General features: G+C 53.6%; 1 protein-coding gene across 1 annotated transcript in view; it reads right to left on the minus strand.

Moving 5' to 3' along the window:
- Positions 1–298: 298 nt before the first annotated feature.
- Positions 299–19879, minus strand: part of LOC138761902 (uncharacterized) — a 37378-nt gene continuing 17797 nt past the window's right edge. The window contains exons 3-11 of the mRNA XM_069934873.1: positions 14330–14409; positions 10258–10303; positions 8588–8688; positions 5110–5246; positions 4620–4680; positions 3434–3565; positions 2661–2812; positions 1692–1836; positions 299–1086 (exon numbers count right to left, since the gene is read on the minus strand). Of these exons, the coding sequence (XP_069790974.1) occupies positions 763–1086; positions 1692–1836; positions 2661–2812; positions 3434–3565; positions 4620–4680; positions 5110–5246; positions 8588–8688; positions 10258–10303; positions 14330–14409 (1178 nt within the window). The 3' untranslated portion in view covers positions 299–762. The remainder of the gene's footprint in view (positions 1087–1691; positions 1837–2660; positions 2813–3433; positions 3566–4619; positions 4681–5109; positions 5247–8587; positions 8689–10257; positions 10304–14329; positions 14410–19879) is intronic.

A 19879-nucleotide genomic window follows, 5' to 3' on the forward strand; every position in this document is an offset into this window, starting at 1 on the left:
GACAAATTTCTCCTGGAGCTCGCTACGCGGGGAGTCCGACACAGTGACGATACAGTTCCTGCGCACAGGGGAGTCCGTGTCTGTGAGCCCACTTCTTCACCCCGATTGTCGTGGTCTCTGCGCCCTGGCGCAGGGCGGAGGGCAGTAAGTCAGGGCCCTCCCTCTGCTGGTCATTCACGGGTCCGGGTCGTGAGCAGCCAGGGGTTCTCACCGCGTGGTTCACTGTTGTCCTGTGTACGGGAGGTGTACGCTCAAAACATGGGGCCATGTAGGCCACTCTCATCCAGCACATGGCAGGGGTACGCTCAAAACATGGGGCTGTGTAGGTCACTCTTGTCCTGTGTACGGGAGGCGTATATTCTCACTGTAGGCCTGCGGAATTTGCTCTTGTCCTGCGTACAGAAGGCACATTTCTCATGTGGGCCTGCGTACATGGCCCCGTATGGTTTGCTCATCCTGCATCTGAGATTGCGGTCTGAGAGGGCCTACACGCTTCTATTGTACGAGATGGAGATTACGCGTGCCCTGCCTGTGCACATTCTGCACCTTGTCTGCACTCCAGTGCACCCGCTGCTCTACGAGTTAAGGTCACTGTCCATGGGACCTTTCTGTGCTGGACTCTTCCCCCCATGGCTCCAGGAACGCCTGCTGGTGGACGGCGGAGAGAGCTCTCGAAGGCACGCCCCCTCCACGAGAAACACCTGGATGGGTCGACCAAGGTTCAGGAGAACGGAGAAGGGGGGACATCCTGAAAACCAGGAGTTAGGCCAGGCGCAGAGGTTCCAGAAGGTTCTCTGGCCGCTGAGTGGGGGTGGGGGAGGCAGTGGGGCTGGTGGGAGGAGGGGCATGCGGGAAGGTGGGGGTAGGGGCAGATGGGCGAGCAGGGAGAGGGGTGAATGCGGGGGCCATGGAGGGGCAGGAGGGGGAAAGGGCAGAGGGGCATGAGGGTGGAAGGGCGGAGGGGCAGGAGGGGAGAGCCGCAGAGGGGCGAGGGGCAGGCCGCCGGAGGCGAAGGGGGGTTCGCGAGAGATTTCGACGTGCTGTCCTCCGTGTCTTGAGGGAGAGCCGGAAGTGAGTGTCTGCTCCCTGTGGGGCAGGGAGTAGTGGGAGCAGTGTGAGGAGAGGGGGAGGTGGAGGAGTCAGGCAGTGAGGGATGAGGGAAAGGGGGAAGTGGAGGGGGAGGGGAGGAGAGGGGAGGGAGGGGGAAGAGAGGTGCAGGGGAGGAGAGGGAGGGGGAGAGGAATGGGGTGTTGGAGTGGAGGAGTCAGGCAATGTGGGATGAGGGAAAGGGGGAAGTGGAGGGAGTGGAGGAGAGGTGGAGGGGAGATGGAGGGGAAGTGAGGAGAGTGGGAGGAGAAAAGTGGAGGGAGGGAGGAGAGAGAGAGGAAAGGGTGAGGGGGAGAAGAGGAGAGAGATCTGTCGATGATTCAGGTATCTGGAAATGCACTCCCTCCCTCTACACCCACCACTGCCCTCCTCCCAACCCCTCATCCTCTCTGCCTTACTCCCCTCTCCCATCCCCTCCACCTACCCCTCACCTTCCCCTCTCTTCTCTCCTTCCATGACATCCCTTTCCCCCTTTGCGCCCAGGATTCCCCTCCCCTTTCTCCTCCTTTCTCTCCCCACCTGCTGTCTCACCCCATTCCTCTCTCCCCACTCCCCACCTTCTCCCATCCCCCCCCCCCTCGTACCGGCCTGATGTAGTGGAAGGCCTTCACGTGGGCGTAGAAGGAGTCAATCCGCTGCTGCCTGTCGAGGGTGAGGGTCCTGTTGCGACGCTCCACGTGCCGAAGGGACTCCCGTAGGCGCTGAATCCGGCTCCGCACCCGCTTCTCCCTGGACCACGGGGGGGGGGGGAGGAGAACACAGCATCACCAGGGTGGGGAGGGGGTGAGAGGGGTAAGTGGAGGGAAGATGGGGAGGGGGAGAGGAGCAGAGATGGGGAGAGGAGCAGAGATGGGGAGAGGGGACAGGGAGGAGGAAGGGAAATGGGAAGGAGTGAGATGGGGAGGGAGGATGGGAAGGGGAGGCGGAGGGGAGTGGAGAAGAGGAGGTGATGGGAAGGGGCAGGGGAGATGGAGGAGGTGAGATGGGGATGGGGAATGGGAAGGGATGGGGAGACGGGAGGGGCGAGGTGGAGAGTGGAGATGGGATGGGGGAGATGGGGAAGGCAAGTTGGGAGGGGACTAATGGGATATTGGGACTGGGGAGATGGGATTAAGGAGATGGGCATATGGCAAGAGGACAATTGTTGGGCAAACAGCAGGCACATAGTGAGCAGACAATGGGCAGACTTCAGACAGATGGCAGACAGCAGACATCAGGCAGACAGATGATAGGCAGCATTCAGACAGCGGGCAGACAGCTGGTGGATGGCAGAGCGAAAGCAGGCAGACAGCAAGCAAACAGACTGTAGATGGCAGAAAGACAGCAGACAGCAGGAGACAGACATTGGACAGAAGACGACCAGTGGGTAGAAAGACAGATAGACGACAGGCAGATGGACAGTAGATAGCGAACAGACAGATAGCAGGCAGATGGATGGCAGACAGCAGACAGTGGGTAGACAGTAGACAGCAGACAGATGGCAGGCAGACAGATGGTAGACAGAAGACAGCCAGTGGGTAGACAGCAGGCAGATGGCAGGAAGATGCACCCACCTGACCTTCCTCTCGGTCACCAGCAGCTGCACCAGCCCCTCCTCGTCCAGTGGCCCCCACTCCAGTCGCACGTCCTGTGTCTCCACCACGTCTGGCTGCAGGAACAGGCTCCGCGCCTCCTGGTAGGGCCAGCTGTCTGGGGCCGGGAACCTCTGCTGGGACACCACTGTCTGAGGGTTGGCTAGACGGATCAGGACTACCCGTCTGGGGCCAGGAACCTCTGCTGGGATACCACTGTCTGAGGGTCAGCTAGATGGATCGGGGCCACCCATCTAGGGCCGGGAACATCTGCTGGGATACCACTGCCTGAGGGTTGGCTAGACGAATCAGGGCCACCCGTCTGGGGCCGGGAACCTCTGCTGGGATACCACTGTCTGAGGGTCGGCTAGACGGATTGGGGCCACCCGTCTGGGGCCGGGAACCTCAGCTGAAAGTCAGCTAGATGCACCAGGGCCTCCATCTAAGGCACGGCTATACAGACTGGGACCTCTGTCTAGGTTACGGCTAGACAGACTGTGGTCGCCATCTGAGAGATGGCTAGATGGAACCACACCACCATTTGGATCATGGCTAGACAGACCAGGGCTTCTGTCTGAGGGACGGCTAGACGGACACACACCCAAACCTATGTCCCAGCCCCCAATCCGCAACTTTGCCCTCCCACTGTCCAGATGTGATCGATCGAGGAGTGGGAACAGAAGGTGAGGGGTGAGGGTGAGGGGTGTGGGTGTTATGGAGGGGAGCCCAGAACCTCCTCACTGCCCCCCACCTACCCGCTGGTCGAGGCTGCGGACCACTCCCTCGATGGAGCCATGGGTCTGGATGAGGGGCAGTGCCCGCTTCATTCCGATGCCCTTGATCTTCTCACAGTAATCGCAGCCCATCAGGATGCAGAGGTCCACAAACTGGCAGCGGGGTCACAGGTCAGGGTCCAGAGGTCAACCAGCCAGCCCCACCCCCCCTCCCTCCCCACTCTACGATGGGGGAGGTGGGGGGTAAGTCTCCCCCGTTCCCAAATAAACTCTCAGGGAATGAGAACAGAAAATCTCCCACAGCCCGTTCCCGACTCCTGAACCCCACCCCCTCCTACAATCCCCACCCTCTCCCTATCTTTCCTTTTCACCCTCATCTCCCCTTCCCCTCCCTCCTCTCTGTCCCCCCACTACCGCCCTTCCCCCTCCCCACCTTCCACCACATCTCTTCTCCCTCCCCCATCCACTTCCTCATGCCCCTTCCACCCTGATCCTCCACTTTTCACCTTCTCCTCCCTCATCTGCCCTCCCCTCCCTCTCCCTTCTACTCCTTCCTCCTCCCCAGCAGCCCCACTGATCCCTCTCACTTCATTGCCCCAACTCCCTCAGCCCCCACCGTGCCCATCCCTCTACACACCCTATTGAAGCCCCCCCTCCAGCGTCAAGAGCAGAACACCGTCCTCCCACACTATGGGCCTCAGTGGACACGTAGAACAGGCTAGGGAGAGGGAGCGAGGATCGGGGGGGGGCAGGGCAGATCTTGCCATGGTCGTGTGGAGCAGGACGTGCAGACACCGTCCACGGGGTGAGGCGGTGGTCTGGGAACTGAACTGGCCTGTCAGGGGAGACAGGAGACGGAGGGAAAGAGTGGGCCTGAGGGAGGAGAGGGGACGGGAAAGAAGAGTGGACCTGGGGGGGGGGGGGTGGAGAGGAGATCTGAGGGGGAAGAGGGGACCGGGGGCATGGGGGGAGAGAGGACAGTGGGGGAGGGGTTGGGAGAGACAGTGGGGGAGGGGTTAGAAGAGAGGGGAAGGGGATGGGAGGGGGAGTGGTGTCCTGCGGGTGGGGGGTGAAGGAGAGGGGTGGGGAGGAACCCACAGGAACATCAGCATTCCCTCCACAGACCAACCCCAACCACTGACCCCTCGGCCCGACAGTCAACTCCGACCCCTCTCTTTCTGGTCCTGACTCTCCTCACGTCACCAACCTGTTCTTGTGTCAGCTCCAGAGCCTCCAGGATGGCCGGCAGCGAGAACTCCTCCACTCTCCTGGGGAGGGGAGCAGAAAGTAGAACTCAGGGCCAGGCAGGACCCCACCCTACTCCTCCTTCCCCCAGCCCATTCCCCCACCAAATTCCCCTCACTCCACTCTGCTCCCCCTCTCCCTCCTCCACCCTGCTCCCTCTCTCCTTCCCCACTCCCCCTCTCCCTCCATGCTCTCCCCTCCCTTCCACACCGTTCCATCACACACTCCCAGGGTCAGACACAGAGTGAAGCTCCCTCTACACCGTCTCATCACACACACCTGGGGGTCAGAGGACAGACACAGTGAAGCTCCCTCTGCACCATCCCATCACACGCTCCCAGGATCAGACACAGAGTGAAGCTCCCTCTGCACCATTCCACCACACACTCCTGGGGTGGAGAGGGGATGCTGACAGACCCCACCTTCCCCTGCCTGGCAGTTTGGGGACTCACGCGTCCTTCCTGGCGCTGACGTTGCGGACGAGCCGGGTGCACCCGAACGGTAGAGCGTCCATGTCCTCGGTGGCTGTGCAGTCTACCTTGCCTGCCTTCACTAGCGCGGCACACGTGGCCTCTGCTTCGCCCGGCGCCTGCAGGTAGACACCATCACGGTAGTTAGCGGCAACCCTGAGCCTCACCTCCTCACCTCCTACCTGTGATTGTAGCTCCCCCCCAGTTCCACCTGATGGCCAGGGTACCGCAACACAACGACCTTCAAAGACTGAGGACAATCTCTGCATCCCTTTGTACCCCTTCAGGTCATTTATGTGTATGTATATATTTGTTTTGTCATGTGAATGCAAGTATCTGTAAGTCTGAGTGAATGAGTGCATTTTATAAGTGGTGTTCCAAAAAAATCCGAAACTCTTGTGGTCCCATATATTTTGGATAAGGGGGACTCGACCAGTATAACCAATGTTCATAGAACTGCAGCACATAGAAAACAACAGCACAGAAAGCAGGCCATTCAGCCCTTCTAGTCTGAGCTGAAACATCATTCCTCTAGTCCCACTGATCTGCACCCATTTCATTAACACTCCAAACCTCGCCCATCACGTATCTATCCAATTTATTCTTAAAAACTAAGAGTGAGCCCACATTTACCACATTAGATGGCAGTTCGTTCCACACTCCCACCACTCTCTGAATGAAGTTCCCCCTAATGTTATCCCTAAACCTTTTACCCTAAACGTCATGTCCTCTTGTATTTATCTCCTCCAATCCCAGTGGAAAAATGCTCACTCACATTTACTCTTTCTATACCCCTCATAATTTTGTAAACCTCCATCAAATCTCCCCTCAATCTTTTTCACTCCAAGGAATAAAGTCCTAACCTGTTTAATCTTTCCCTGCAACTCGAGTCCTAAAGACCTGGCAACATCCTAGTAAATCTTCTCTGCACTCTTTCAATCTTACTGATATCCTACCTGTAGTTTGGCGACCAGAATTGCACACACTCCTTCAAATATGACCCCACCAATGTCTTATACAACTTACCATAACAACCCATCTCCTGTACTTAATACTTTGATATATGAAGGCCAAGATGCCAAAAGCTCTCTTTACAACCCTGTCCACCTGTGACGCCACTTTCAGGGAATTATGTTTCTGTATTCCCAGATCCCTCTGTTCTACCCCACTCCTCGGTGCCCGACCATTTACTGTTTAGAGGAGATGTCAGGGGTAAGATTTTTACGCCGAGAGTTGTGGGAGCCTGGAATGCCTTACAAGGGATGGTGGTGGAGGCTGGAACATTAGGGGCATTTAAGAGACTCTTGGTTTTCTTGGTCCTTTCTTGGTTTGTCCTTCCAAAATGCAACACCTCACCCTTGTCTGCATTAAATTCCATCGGCCATTTTTCAGCCAATTTTTCCAGCTGGTCCAGATCCCTCTGCAAACTTTGAAAACCTTCTTCACTGTCCACGTCTCCAATCTTAGTGCCATCTGCAAACCTGCTGATCCAATTTACCACATTATCATCCAGATCATTGATCTAGATGACAAAGAACAAGGGTCCCAGCACCGATCCCTGAGGCACCACTCGTCAGTCTGAGAAGCATCATCCATCACTACTCTCTGCCTTCTTCCATCCAGCCTTGTCAAAGGTTTTACTAAAGTCCATGTAGACGACATCCACAACCTTTCCATCATCTAATTTCTTGGTAACCTCCTCAAAAAACTCTTTGTTAAACACGACCTACCATGCTCAAAGTCATGCTGATTGTCGTTAATCAGCCCATGTCCAAATACCTATATATCCGATCTCTCAGAACTCCTTCCAATAATTTACCTACTAATGACGTCAGGCTCACCGGCCTATAATTACCTCGTTTATTTTTGGAGCCTTTTTTAAACAAAGGGACAACATGAACTACCCTCCAATCCCGTGGCACCTCTCCCGTGGCTCAGGACATTTTGAATATATCTGTCAGGGCCCCTGCAATTTCTACACTCATCTCCCTCAAGGTCATATACGGCCCAGGGGATCTGTCTACCTTTATTCACTGTAAGGCAGCAAGCACCTCCTCCTTCTTAATCCATCTGTTCCATGACACTTGTATTGGTTTCCCTTCCTTATACACTAGGCCAGTTTCCTGAGCAAATACTGATGCAACAAAACTGTTCAAGATCTCCCCCACTATGTGAGGCTCACTCTGATCCTCTAGGGGACCAATTTTGTCCCTTATTATCCTTTTACTCTTAACACACTTGTAGAAACCCTTTGGATTTACCTTCACATTATCTGCCAAAGCGACCTCATGTCTTCTTTGTGGCTTCCTGATTTCCTATTTAAGTATTTTTGTATATTTTCTACACTCTTCTAGTACCTCATTAGCTCCTTGTTGCCTATACTTGCTATACACCTCTCTCTTCCTCTTAACCAGATCACCAATATCCCTTGAAAACCAAGAGTCTCTTAAATGCCCCTAATGTTCCAGCCTCCACCACCATCCCTTGTAAGGCATTCCAGGCTCCCACAACTCTCTGCGTAAAAATTTTACCCCTGACTTCTCCTCTAAACTTCCCTCCCTTCACTTTGTACACACGTCCTTTGGGGTTTGCTGATCCTGCCCTGGGAAACAGGTGCTGGCTGTCCACCCTATCTATGCCTCTCAGAATCTTGCAGACCTCTAACAAGTCTCTTCTCATCCTTCTACTCTCCAACGAGTAAAGTCCCAGTTCAGGTAACCTTCCTGGTAAATCTTCTCTGAACCCTCTCCATAGTTCCCACATCCTTCCTGTAATGAGGCAATGAGGTATAATAGATACCCATTCACCCACTTGCTTTGGCAATGCAACTGCCCAGGAAACAGAAGGTCGCAGAAGGTAACAAGCACAACCACGTCCACCACAGGCCCCGACCTCCCGTCCACTGCAGACATCTGTATGAGGCGCTGCCTCCGGAAGGCAGCTGACATCGTAAAGAAGCCCCGTCACCCTGGTCACAACCTCTTCCCACTACTCCCGTCGGGCAAAAGGTACCTTGAATTCAAGAGCAGTTACTTTCCGACAACCATCAGACCCTTGAACCTCCTGTTGGCACACTCACACTGACCAGGGTGTCTGCAATGCCGTAAGTCACCTCTCTGCTCTGGGATTTATCTATCGTATGTGGTTATTGTCCATTAATTTAATCAATTAGTTTATATTCTAGTTTCTCTCTGTTCGGCTGCAGTGAGATGGAATTTGGGGCGTGTGTATGCGTACATTGACAGTAAATGTTACACATCAGCCCCTGCGCCTAACATCTACTCCATCCCAACCTGTATGTGTGTGCGCGCGCACTTGTAGGTGTGTGATTGTGTGTGACTGTGCGTGTGTATGTGCCATTGTGAGTGTTTCAGTGTGTGTGTGTGTGTGTGTGTGTGTGTGTGTGTGTGTGTGTGTGTGTGTGTGTGTGTGTGCGCGCGCCTGGGGCTGGCGGACCCACCTCGATGTATGGGACCCCCAGGAGAGTAAGCAGACGTTGGCAGTCCCTGCGACCATTCCTCACCACATGCTCACCCCCAACGCAGCTCTCAGGGTTGGCTACTGCAGACAAAAAGAACATCCCATGATACCATCTAGAGACAAGTCAGTGTGGGGCTCATCTGGACAGGTGTCTGCAGCAGAATGCAGACCATTCTCTGTCTCTGCCAGACAACTGAGACCCCGAGCATTGAGATTAATCAATTGTGGTAGAGAGGGCTGTGGGATCAGTGTGGGGACCGATACAGGACTGTGGGGAGAGACTGGGGCAGTGGGATCAGAGTGGGGATTGATGTGGGGATGTGGGGAGAGTGCAGGGCAGAGGGATCAGTGTGGGGACTAATAGGGGCTGTGGGGAGACAGTGGGGGAGTGGGTTCAGTGTGAGAACTGACGCTGGGCTGTGGGGTGAGAGCGGGGCAGAGGGATCAGTGTGGGGAGAGATACGGGACTGTGGGGAGAGAGCGGGGTGGTGAGATCAGTGTGGGAAATAATGTGAGACTGGGGAGAGTGCAGGGCAGAGGGATCAGTGTGGGGACTAATAGGGGCTGAGGGGTGACAGTGGGATCAGCATGGGGATTGATACGGGGCTGTGGGGAGAGAGTGGGGTGGTGAGATCAGTGTGGGAAATAATATGAGACTGGGGAGAGTGCAGGGCAGAGGGATCAGTGTGGGGACTAATAGGGGCTGAGGGGTGACAGTGGGATCAGCATGGGGATTGATACGGGGCTGTGGGGAGAGAGTGGGGTGGTGAGATCAGTGTGGGAAATAATATGAGACTGGGGAGAGTGCAGGGCAGAGGAATCAGTGTGGGGACTAATAGGGGCTGTGGGGAGACAGTGGGGGAGTGGGATCAGCGTGGGGATTGATATGGGGCTGTGGGGAGAGACCAGGGCAGTGGGTTCAGTGTGGGGATTAATAGGGGCTGAGGGGAGAGAGTGGGGGAGTGGGATCAGCATGGGGATTGACGCGGGGCTGTGGGGAGAGAGCAGGGCAGAGGGATCAGTGTGGGGACTAATAGGGGCTGTGGGGAGAGACCGGGGCAGTGGGATCAGTGTGGGGACTGATGCGGGGATGTGGGGAAAGAGTGGGGGCAGTGGGACCAGTGTGAGGACTGACGCGGGGCTGTGGGGAGAAACCGGGGCAGTGGGATCAGTGTGGGGACTGACCTGGGGCTGTGGGGAGAGACCGGGGCAGTGGGATCAGTGTGGAGACTGATGCGGGGATGTGGGGAAATAGTGGGGGCAGTGTGATCAGTGCGGGGACTGACGCGGGGCTGTGGGGAGAGACCGGGGCAGTGGGATCAGTGTGGGGACTGACCCGGGGCTGTGGGGAGAGACCGGGGCAGTGGGATCAGTGTGGGGACTGATGCGGGGATGTGGGGAAAGAGTGGGGGCAGTGGGATCAGTGTGAGGACTGACGCGGGGCTGTGGGGAGAGACCGGGGCAGTGGGATCAGTGTGGAGACTGATGCGGGGATGTGGGGAAAGAGTGGGGGCAGTGTGATCAGTGCGGGGACTGACATAGGACTATGGTAGAGCATGGGGCAGGTGACGGTGGGGGACTGTTACTATAAAAAGCTGACAGACGTGTGTTGGACTGTTGGCCGAGCCCTGAGGATGTGAAGCCTTGTACCTGTTGGTCTCTGCTCCTCTGACTTCCCTGCATTCCACTCTCCTCCCTAATGGAGAAAATAAAAACGTGCGTCAGTGGGTGGATACCATCCCCTCCCATGCTGAGCAACCCTCCCAACACTCAGCCTCATCTCCCCTCACAGCTCATTCCCTGAACCACCAACATACTCTGCCCCATCCCCGGGTGCCGGGAACATTCAGTGGGTCGAGCAGTGGCCGTGGAGAGTCAGGCAGAGCTGATTCCTCCATCGTTCAGAACAGGGAACACTGCAGAGAAGTGCAGGTGAGGATCGGATGAAGGGAATATCGATGCTGGGGTGAGGCCAGGGTTGTTGAGGGGGTAAGTTGTGAAGAGATCTTGTCTATGGTTGAATGGGAACTGGGAATGAACCATCCTAATAGCAAGGGGTAGTTTGATAGAGCGGTGGTGGGGAGTGCCACACTGTCCCAACGATACAGGTGGACAAACTACAGCAGAAATGATTGGCCTGAGACAGGCCCCACACACTGTAGAATGAGAGACTGTTCCAATTCATGGCCAGATGGAGACGAGGTGTAGTTCCTCACTGTAACACTGCAGGAGAGCATGGGTAGAGAGGCCTTCCCGCAGCTAGAAGTGTCCTCCTATGGTCAGACGGGCGAGAGTTGAGGAGCTTGGAAGAATGAGGAGAGATTTGATCGAGGTATTTAAAATTATGAGGGGGATGGACAGAGTAAATATAGGTTGGCTTTTTCCACTGAGGGTGGGTGAGATACAAACCAGAGGACAAGGGTTAAGAGTGAAAGGGGAAAAGTTTAGGGGGAACATCTTCCCACAGAGAGGGGTGGAGGTGTGGATCGAGCTGCCAGCTGAAGTGGTGAATATGGGATCAACTTCAACATTTAAGAGGAATTTGGGCAGGTCCATGGATGGGAGGGGGATGGAGTAGGTCAGTGGGACTGGGCCTAGTGACCTGATTCTGTTCCTTTGTCCTTGTGAATCTTGTGAAAAATGGTTTGGCACAGAAGAGAAGGGCCGAACAGGCCTGTTTCTGTGCTGTAATAATCTGTCGTTCTTATAGAGATCAACGGGATTCTGAGAGGCACAGATAAGGTCGACGGCCAGCGCCTGTTTCCAGTGCAGGATCAGCAAACACCAGAGGACGTGCGTACAAAGGGAAGGGGGGGAAGTTGAGGGGACGACGGCCAGCGCCTGTTTCCAGTGCAGGATCAGCAAACACCAGAGGACGTGCGTACAAAGGGAAGGGGTGGGGGGGGGGGAAGTTGAGGGGAGACATCAGGGGTGTTTTTTACACAGAGAGGGGTGGGGGCCTGGAATGCCTTGCCAGGGATGGTGGTGGAGGCAGGAACAGTAGAGGCATTAAAGAGACTCTTAGACAGGCTCATGGATGGAAGAAAAATGGAGGGCTGCAGGGTGAGGGTGGAATAAGTTGGATTGTTGTGGAGTAGGTTTATATAGGTTGGCACAATGCTGTGGGCTGAAGGGCCTGTACTGTGCTGGGCTGCGCCGTTTTATTTCGGACTCTCAGCTTCTGCGGGGTTTTGATGTTCCCTTGGTCACTCAATGCTGACCCTTTCGGTCACAGGGCTGAGGTCAGGCATTTTGGTGTGGACTGTAGTGTTTGAAAATCTGCAGACGCTGCGATTGCAGTAAAAGCACATTGAAATGCTGGAGGAGCTCAGCCCGTCTCACAGTGTCCATGGGAGACAAAGATGCGGTTAGCGGCACAGTTAGTGTAGCAGTTAGTACCACACCGTTACAGCGCCAGCGATCAGGACCATGGTTCGAATCCTGCGCTGTCTGGAAGGAGTTGGCACATTCTCCCCGTGTCTGCATGGGTTTTCCCCAGGGCTCTGGTTTCCTCCCACCTTTCAAAACGTATCGGGGTGTAGGTTAATTGGGTATAAATTGTGCGGCACGGACTCCTGGGCCGGAATGGCCTGTTGCCGTGATGGATGTCTACATTTAAAAATAAATATGTTACCGACGTTTCGGGCCTGAGCCCGTCAAGGAATAAAGCAAGAATGAGTCAGAAGTAGGAAATCTCAGAACGTGTCAGAATTCAGACGGCACCGGCTGGGGGAGGGAAGGAGTTAAGTGGATACGATAAGGGACAAGGTGAGAATTGATTTTGTCTGTGTGAATGGGGAAGGCGACTGGGGAAGTAGAGGGGAGGGTTCAATGGAAACCACAGAAGTCAATGTTAATGCCATCCGATTAGAAGGGCAGCAAATGTCGTGCCACTCTTTAAAAAGATGGGTAACTATCGGCCTGTTAGCTTAACCTCTGTAGTCGGGAAAATGCTTGACGCTGTCATTAAGGATGAAATAGCGAGACATTTAGAACGAAGGGTTCCATCAGGCAGATGCAACATGGATTCAGAATGAGCAGGTCTTGTTTGACAAACTTGCTGGAGTTCTTTGAGGATATAATGGGTGTGGTAGATAGAGGGGAACAGGTTGATGTTGAATATTTGGATTTCCAGAAGGCATTTGATAAGGTGCCACACAAGAGACTTATCAATAAGATCCAGATGAATGGAGTCGGGGGAAGTATATTGGCAGGGATTGAGGATTGGTTTACTGACAGAAGGCAGAAAGTCAGGTTAAATGGGTGTTTTTCTGATTGGCAGACAGTGGGAAGTGGGGTGCCGCAGGGGTCGGCTGGGCCCGCAACCGTTCACCATTTATATTGAGGATTTGGAAAAGGGGACAGAGTGTCGTGAGGCCAAGTTTGCGATTGATACTAAATTGAGTAGAAAAGCAAATTGTATAGAGGATGTGGAGAGGCTGCAGAAGGATCTAGTTAAGTTAGGTAAGTGAGCAAAATTCTGGCAGTTGGAGTACAATGTTAGTAAATGCGAGGTCATCCCCTTTGGCAAGAAAAATAGAAGAGCAGATTATTATTTAAATGGTGAAAAACTGCAGACTTGAGAGAGCTTGTGCATGAATCGCAAAACGTTGGGTTGTAGGTTCAACAAGTTATTAAGATGCCAAATGGAATGTTGGCCTTCATCACTGGAGGAATTGGATTCGAGAGCAGGGAGGTCATTCTGCAACTGTACAAGGTCCCGATGAGGCCGCACCTGGAGTACTGTGTGCAGTTCTGGCCTCCATACTTGAGGAAGGATAGACTGGCCTTGGAGGCCGTCCAGAGGAGGTTCACCAGGTTGATCCTGGAGATGAGGGGGTTGACCTACGAGGAGAGACTAAATTGCCTGGGATTATACTCACTCGAATTCAGAAAAATGAGAGATCTTATAGAAACATAAAATTATGAAAGGAGAGATAAGATATAGGCAGGAAAATTGTTTTCACTGGTAGATGAGACCAGAACTAGGGCCTCAAGATTCGGGGAGTGGATTGAAGACGGAGACAAGGAAAAACTTTTTCCCAGAGAGTCGTGAATCTGTGGAATTCTCTGCCCAGGGAAGAGGTTGAGACGACTTCATTCAACATATTTAAGGTTCACTTAGAGAGATTATTACATCAAAAAGGAATTAAGGGATAAGGGGAAAGGGCAGGGGGTGGAATTGAGTCAATGATCTGATCAGCCATGATCTCATTGTGACCGGCGGAGCAGACTTGAAGGGCTGAATGGCCGACTCCTGCTCTTATTTCTTATTTTCTTGTGAGCCCCGAAGGAAGATGAGGTGTTGTTCCTCCAATTTACGGGTGGAATCAGTCTGATAGTGCAGGCAACCATGGACAGACACGTCAACAAGGGAATGGGAAGGGGAATTGAAATGGGCGGCCACTGGGAGAGCCACAATGTTGCGATGGACAGAGCTGAGGTGCTCAACGAAGCGACCTCCCAGTCTGCGCCAAGTCTCTACGATGTAGAGGAGACCACACTGATCAAACTGGAGTTTGAGATCTCACTGCACACTAGGGCCCGTGAAAAGCCACCCAACCGCAGGGGAAGGAGTCATGAAACCACACATCCCCCAGAAAGGCCAGACGATCCATCCCATCCACCCTCCACCGCCCCACTGCTCCCAGCACGGAGGGACCCAACACCCTACATCCAACCGGGTACCCTGTGGGTCCCAGCTTTGTGTCTCTGGCCTTACCCCAGGGTGGGTGCAGGGCTGGTTCTCCTGAGGGACTCCCTCCTTGGCTGCATCCTGTTCCACAGGCAGCTCCTGGGTCCCTGTGAGACGAGAGAATGGTCATCAGGTCACAGCTCCTGGGGCAGGGCTCAGTGTGCAGTGAGTACTGCTGCCCTTCTGGAGACCCCAGTCCCATCCCGACCTCTGCTACTGTCAGTGTGGAGTTGGAAAGCTCTCCCTGTGTCCCCAGGGATTTTCCTGGGAGCTATCTATGCGGAGTATGCAGGCTCTCCATGTGACCCCAAGTGTATCCTCCGGGGTTTGATCCCAACCTCGGTGCTGGCTATAAGGAGTTTGCACATTCTCCCATTAAACCCAGGCATCTCCCCCCAATTCAGTCCTCATCACAGTGCTGTCTGTGTGGAGTTTTCACGCTCTCCCCACGACCAAAGGGGTCTTCAGTTTCATCCCGGTGACCCCCGTGGGTCTCCCCGTGACCCTCCTGGAACCCTGTGAGTCTCTGTTTTCATCCCGTCCCTGAACCGCAGGTCAGCGGAGTCGTGTATACAGCATAGCAAAGGGCCATTCAGCCCAACATGCTCATACTGACCCAGCTCTCCCCCTGAGCTGGCCCCGTGTACCTGTGTTCAACCCCTCTCCCTGTGCACCCTCCCTACCCGCAGATCTGCCAGTGTAATTGTTCCCACCTCCCCCGGCGGCTCGTCCCCCACCCACCCCCAGCTGTGTGAACCAGTTCCCCCTCATCTTTCCCCTCCCACTGTAATCCTCTACCCTTGTGTGTTATATCCTGACCCTGGGAATGAGACTTGCCAGAATTTACCTGGTCTCTGTTCCTCGTGATCTCATGACCCTCCAGAAATCCCCCCCACAACCCCCCCAACCCCAGCCTCCTACTCTCCAGGAAAAGGGTCCCAGCCTATCTGGCCACTCCTTATAATTCCTCCCTTCCCCTCCGAGTCCTAATAAGGTCTGTGTGAATCTTCACCGCGCCCTTCCCACCGAGATGTCTGTTAAAAGAAATGTCAGCCCCGCTGTAACGGCAGCAGTGCTGTTGATGTGGACCTGGGAGAGTGGGGAGCAGAGACACTTTGCTGCTCTGCAGGGTCGTAGCGTCCGGCCCAAATGCTGATGGCTCCGTACAGGTTTTAAATGGCCTGCTAAAGGAGCTGACGATGGTTGTAAGTAAAAACCCTGTGACCACGGAGTCTGGGCCCAAGATGGCTCGGACCACAAGGGGTGGCAGACTCCAGGGGAGCAGCGGACTGGTGCAGGGGCCCCAGAAATGGGGAGAACACCCCCCCCCCACCGCTGAGAAGGAGAAGCAGAGGAGATGACCCTATGAGACAGTGACCATGGCCAGCGGACCAGCGAAGGGATCAGCGGCTGATGGGCCCACACAGGCTGCGGGCAACTTGCGGTCGGAGGACCTGCACGGGGGCTGCTGGGAACCAGGTATCGGAGCCAGGATTCGAGAGGTCGCTGAGGGGAAGAAGGGCTCCCGAAGGGGCCTTGGATGCTGACGGCATCATGTAGGAGGTTTGGATCTGGAGCTCTAGTTGCTAATGGATCGAACAGGGGTGTGTGCGGCTGCGGAGGATCCACGGACACTCGGTGACTCGGGAGGGACACTCTTTTGCTTCTCTTTCTCTCGTCCTGTCAGGGGCACCGGGCAGCACAAATCGTGACTTTTTGTCTGGCTTACAGCAGGCAGAGGCATTTTCATGTAATACTGGGGAGGCAGGGTTGGCAAGACGCTGTTACAGCACCAGCGATCGGGACTGGAATTTGAATCCCGCACTGTCCGTAAGGAGTTTGCACATTCTTCGTGTGTCTGCGTAGGTTTTCCTTGGGGGGGGGGGGGAGTCTCCAGTTTCTTCCCACCATTAGAGATGCACGGGGGGGTTGAAGTTGTAGGTTAATTAGGTGGCAAGGGCTAGTGGGCTGGAATGGCCTGTTACCATGCTGTATGTTTAAATTTAAATGACGTGTTCTGTCCCCGGCAGTGAGCAGTTCTGCACACTATTGTCCAAGTCTGGCCTCATCAAGGCCTTGTACAGTTGGAACAGCGCATCCCTGCACAAGGCAAGCGTCGTGGTCGTCTCTGATTTACTGTATCCGAGGACCCCGTGGGGAGCTGGAGAAGAAATTGCAGTCTGTCGGAAGACTGGAGAGTGGCAAATGTTGAGCTTTATTCAAGGACTGCAGGGAAATGCCTGCGAACTAACTCCAGGCCAGTGAGCCAAACATCTGTGGTCGGTGAGTTACTGGAGAGTTTTGTGAGGGAGAAGATGTATGCGCACAAGGGCTGATTTGGGATACTCAGTGGGAGGTCCTTTGAGGAGCGATTGAGTCGTCCGGCTCTGCACTCACCCACCTTAAGCGACCCCTCACTAATCACAGAGCACCGATGGCAGAGGGATTACTTAAAGTGGAATGTGAGTGGAAAGAAAAGGTTTGAAAACCACTGATTTATAAGAATGAGAGGGGAACTTGAATTTTACATTTAGTTTAAATGTAGACGTACAGCACGGAAACAGGCTCTTCTGGCCCACGAATCCGCGCCGCCCAATTTATACCCGATTAACCTACAGCTCCGGTATGTTTCGAACAGTGGGAGGAAATGGGAGCCCCTGGGAAAATCCCCCACAGAGACGGGGAGAACGTCCAAACTCCTGACAGACTGCATGGGATTCGAGCCCCGGTCCCGATCGCTGGCCCTGCAACAGCATTGCGCTAACCACTGCGTCAACTGTGCTGCGTGTAAAATTATGAAAAGCATAGATAAGATAGACGTAGGCAAGTTGTTTCCATGGGTGGGGGAGACCAGAACTAGTGGACATAGCCTCAAGATCCAGGGGAGTAGGTTTGGGACAGAGATGAGGAGTAACTGCTTTTCCCGGGGCGGGGGGGGGGGGGGGGAATTCTGTGGAATTCACTGCCCAGTGAAGCAGTGAAGGCGACTTCAGTAAATATTCTTAGGACCAGTTTGCATTTTTGGGGAATTAAGGGATATGGGAAAAGGCAGATCAGCATCAAATGGTGGAGCAGGCTCAATGGGCCGAGTGGCCGACTCCTGCTTCTTACGTCCAACAAATCTGATTGACATTTTCAAAGATGTGTCCAAGGAGGTTGTTGAGGGCGCAGCTCAGCATTTGGTCACTGTGCTGTGGGAAAGATGTCATCAAGCTGGAGAAGGTGCAGAGATTTACGAGAATGTTGCCAGGACTTGGGGCAGGGAGAGGTGGAGCAGACTGGGGTTTTATTCCTTGGAGCACAGGAGGGTGCAGGGTGATCTCACAGAGGTGGACAACATCAGGAGAGGAGCAGATCGGGAGGGGGGGGGGGGACACGCACAGGGTCTTTGACCCAGAGTAGGGGGAATCAGTAACCAGAGGTTCAAAGTCAAGGGGTAACTTTTTTTTCCCCACAGAGGGTGGTGGGTGTGTGGAACGGGCTTTTGGAGGGGTGATGGGGCAGGTACTACTGCAATGTTTAAGAAATATTTGGACGGATCCATGGGTAGGTGGGTTTAGAGGGATTTTTTAGACATACAGCACGGTAACAGGCCATTTCAGCCCAATTGCACCCAATTAACCTACATCCCCAGTATGTTTCAAATGGTAGGAGGAATGTGGAGCCCCAGGTGAAAACCCATGCAGACACAGGGAGAACGGACAAACTCCTTACAGACAGCACGGGATTCAAACCCCGGTCCCGATTGCTGGTGCTGTAACAGCGTTGCGCTCACCGCTATGCCAACCGTGCTGTCCCTATGGGGCAAGAGGGACATTGTGGTCAGCACAGGCAGGATGGGCCGAAGTATGAGGTGTTGCTCTCTTCATAGAAACATAGAAGATAGGAGCAGGAGTAGGTCATTCGGCCCTTTGAGCCTGCTCCGCCATTCAACGAGATCATGGCTGATCTTAAAGTTCAGTACCCCGTCCCCGCCTTCTCTCCGTAACCTTTAATTCCCTTATACTGAAGAAATATATCCAATTCCCTCTTAAATATATTTAATGAACCTGCCTCTACTGCCCTCTGTGGCAATGAATTCCACAGATTCACCACCCTCTGGGTCAAGAAATTCCTCCTCATCTCGGTCCTAAATGGTTTGCCTATTATCCTCAAACCATGGCCCTGGGTTCTAGATTTTCCCATCCTTGGAAACATCCCATCTGCATCCATTCTGTCCAGTCCTGCCAGAATTTTATAGGTCTCTATGAGATCCCCTCTCAATCTTCTAAACTCCAGCGAGTACAATCCCAATTTGTGCAATCTTTCCTCATAAGTCATTCCTGCCATTCCAGGTATCAGCCTGGTGAATCGCCTCTGCACTCCCTCCATTGCAAGAACATCCTTCCTTAGATAAGGTGACCAAAACTGCACACAATACTCCAGGTGGGGTCTCACCAAGGCCCTGTACAGCTGCAGTGAGGTATCCTTGTTCCTATACTCAAGCCCTCTTGATATGAAGGCCAACATACCATTTGCCTTTTTAACCGCCTGCTGTACCTGCATGCTTGCCTTCAGAAACTGATGTACAAGTACCCCTAGGTCTCTCTGCACTTCCCCATCTCTTAATTTATTGCCATTCAAATAGTAATCTGCCCTCCGGTTTGTATTACCAAAGTGGATAACCTTACATTGATCCACATTGTAGTGCATTTGCCATGGATCTGCCCAGTCCCCCAATTTATCCAAATCACACTGGAGCTTCCTGGCCCCCTCTTCCGTGCACACAACCCATCCTAGCTTAGTGTCATCTGCAAATTTGGAGATATTCCATCCAATCCCCTCATCCAGATCATTAATGTAAATTGTGAACAGCTGGGGTCCCAGTACAGATCCCTGTGGCACCCCACTGGTCACCGCCTGCCACTCAGAAAACGAGCCATTTATCCCAACTCTCTGTCTTCTACCTGCCAGCCAGTTCTCAATCCACATCAATACTTTGCCCCCAATCCCATGAGCCTTGATTTTGGAAGCCAGTCGTTTATGCGGGACCTTATCGAAGGCCTTTTGGAAGTGCAGGTACACCACATCCACTGGCTCTCCCCCATCTATTTTACCTGTCACCATCTCAAAGATTTCCAATAGATTTGTCAAGCACGATTTACCTTTCGTAAATCCATGTTGACTCCGTCCGATCCCTTCTCTGCTAGTCATATGCTCCGCTATTACATCCTTAATAATGGATTCCATCATTTTGCCCACTACTGATGTAAGGCTCACCGGCCGATAATTCCCTGCTTTTTCTCTACCCCCCTTTTAAAATAGTGGGGTAACATTAGCTACCCTCCAATCCATGGGTACTGATCCTGAGTCTATCGAGTTCTGGAAAATAATTCTTAAAGCATCTGCTATCTGAATGGCCACTTCCTTGAGTACCCTAGGATGTAGATTATCAGGCCCTTGGGATTTATCTTCCTTCAATCCCATCAATTTCCCCAAGACCATGTCCTTAGAGATACTGATTTTTTTCAGTTCCTCCCTTGCATTAGTCTCTATGTTTCCCAACATCCTTGGGAGGTTATTTGTATCCTCCCTTGT

This window comes from Narcine bancroftii, chromosome 1, assembly GCF_036971445.1.
Source record: "Narcine bancroftii isolate sNarBan1 chromosome 1, sNarBan1.hap1, whole genome shotgun sequence".
Classification (NCBI taxonomy): Eukaryota; Metazoa; Chordata; class Chondrichthyes; order Torpediniformes; family Narcinidae; genus Narcine; species Narcine bancroftii.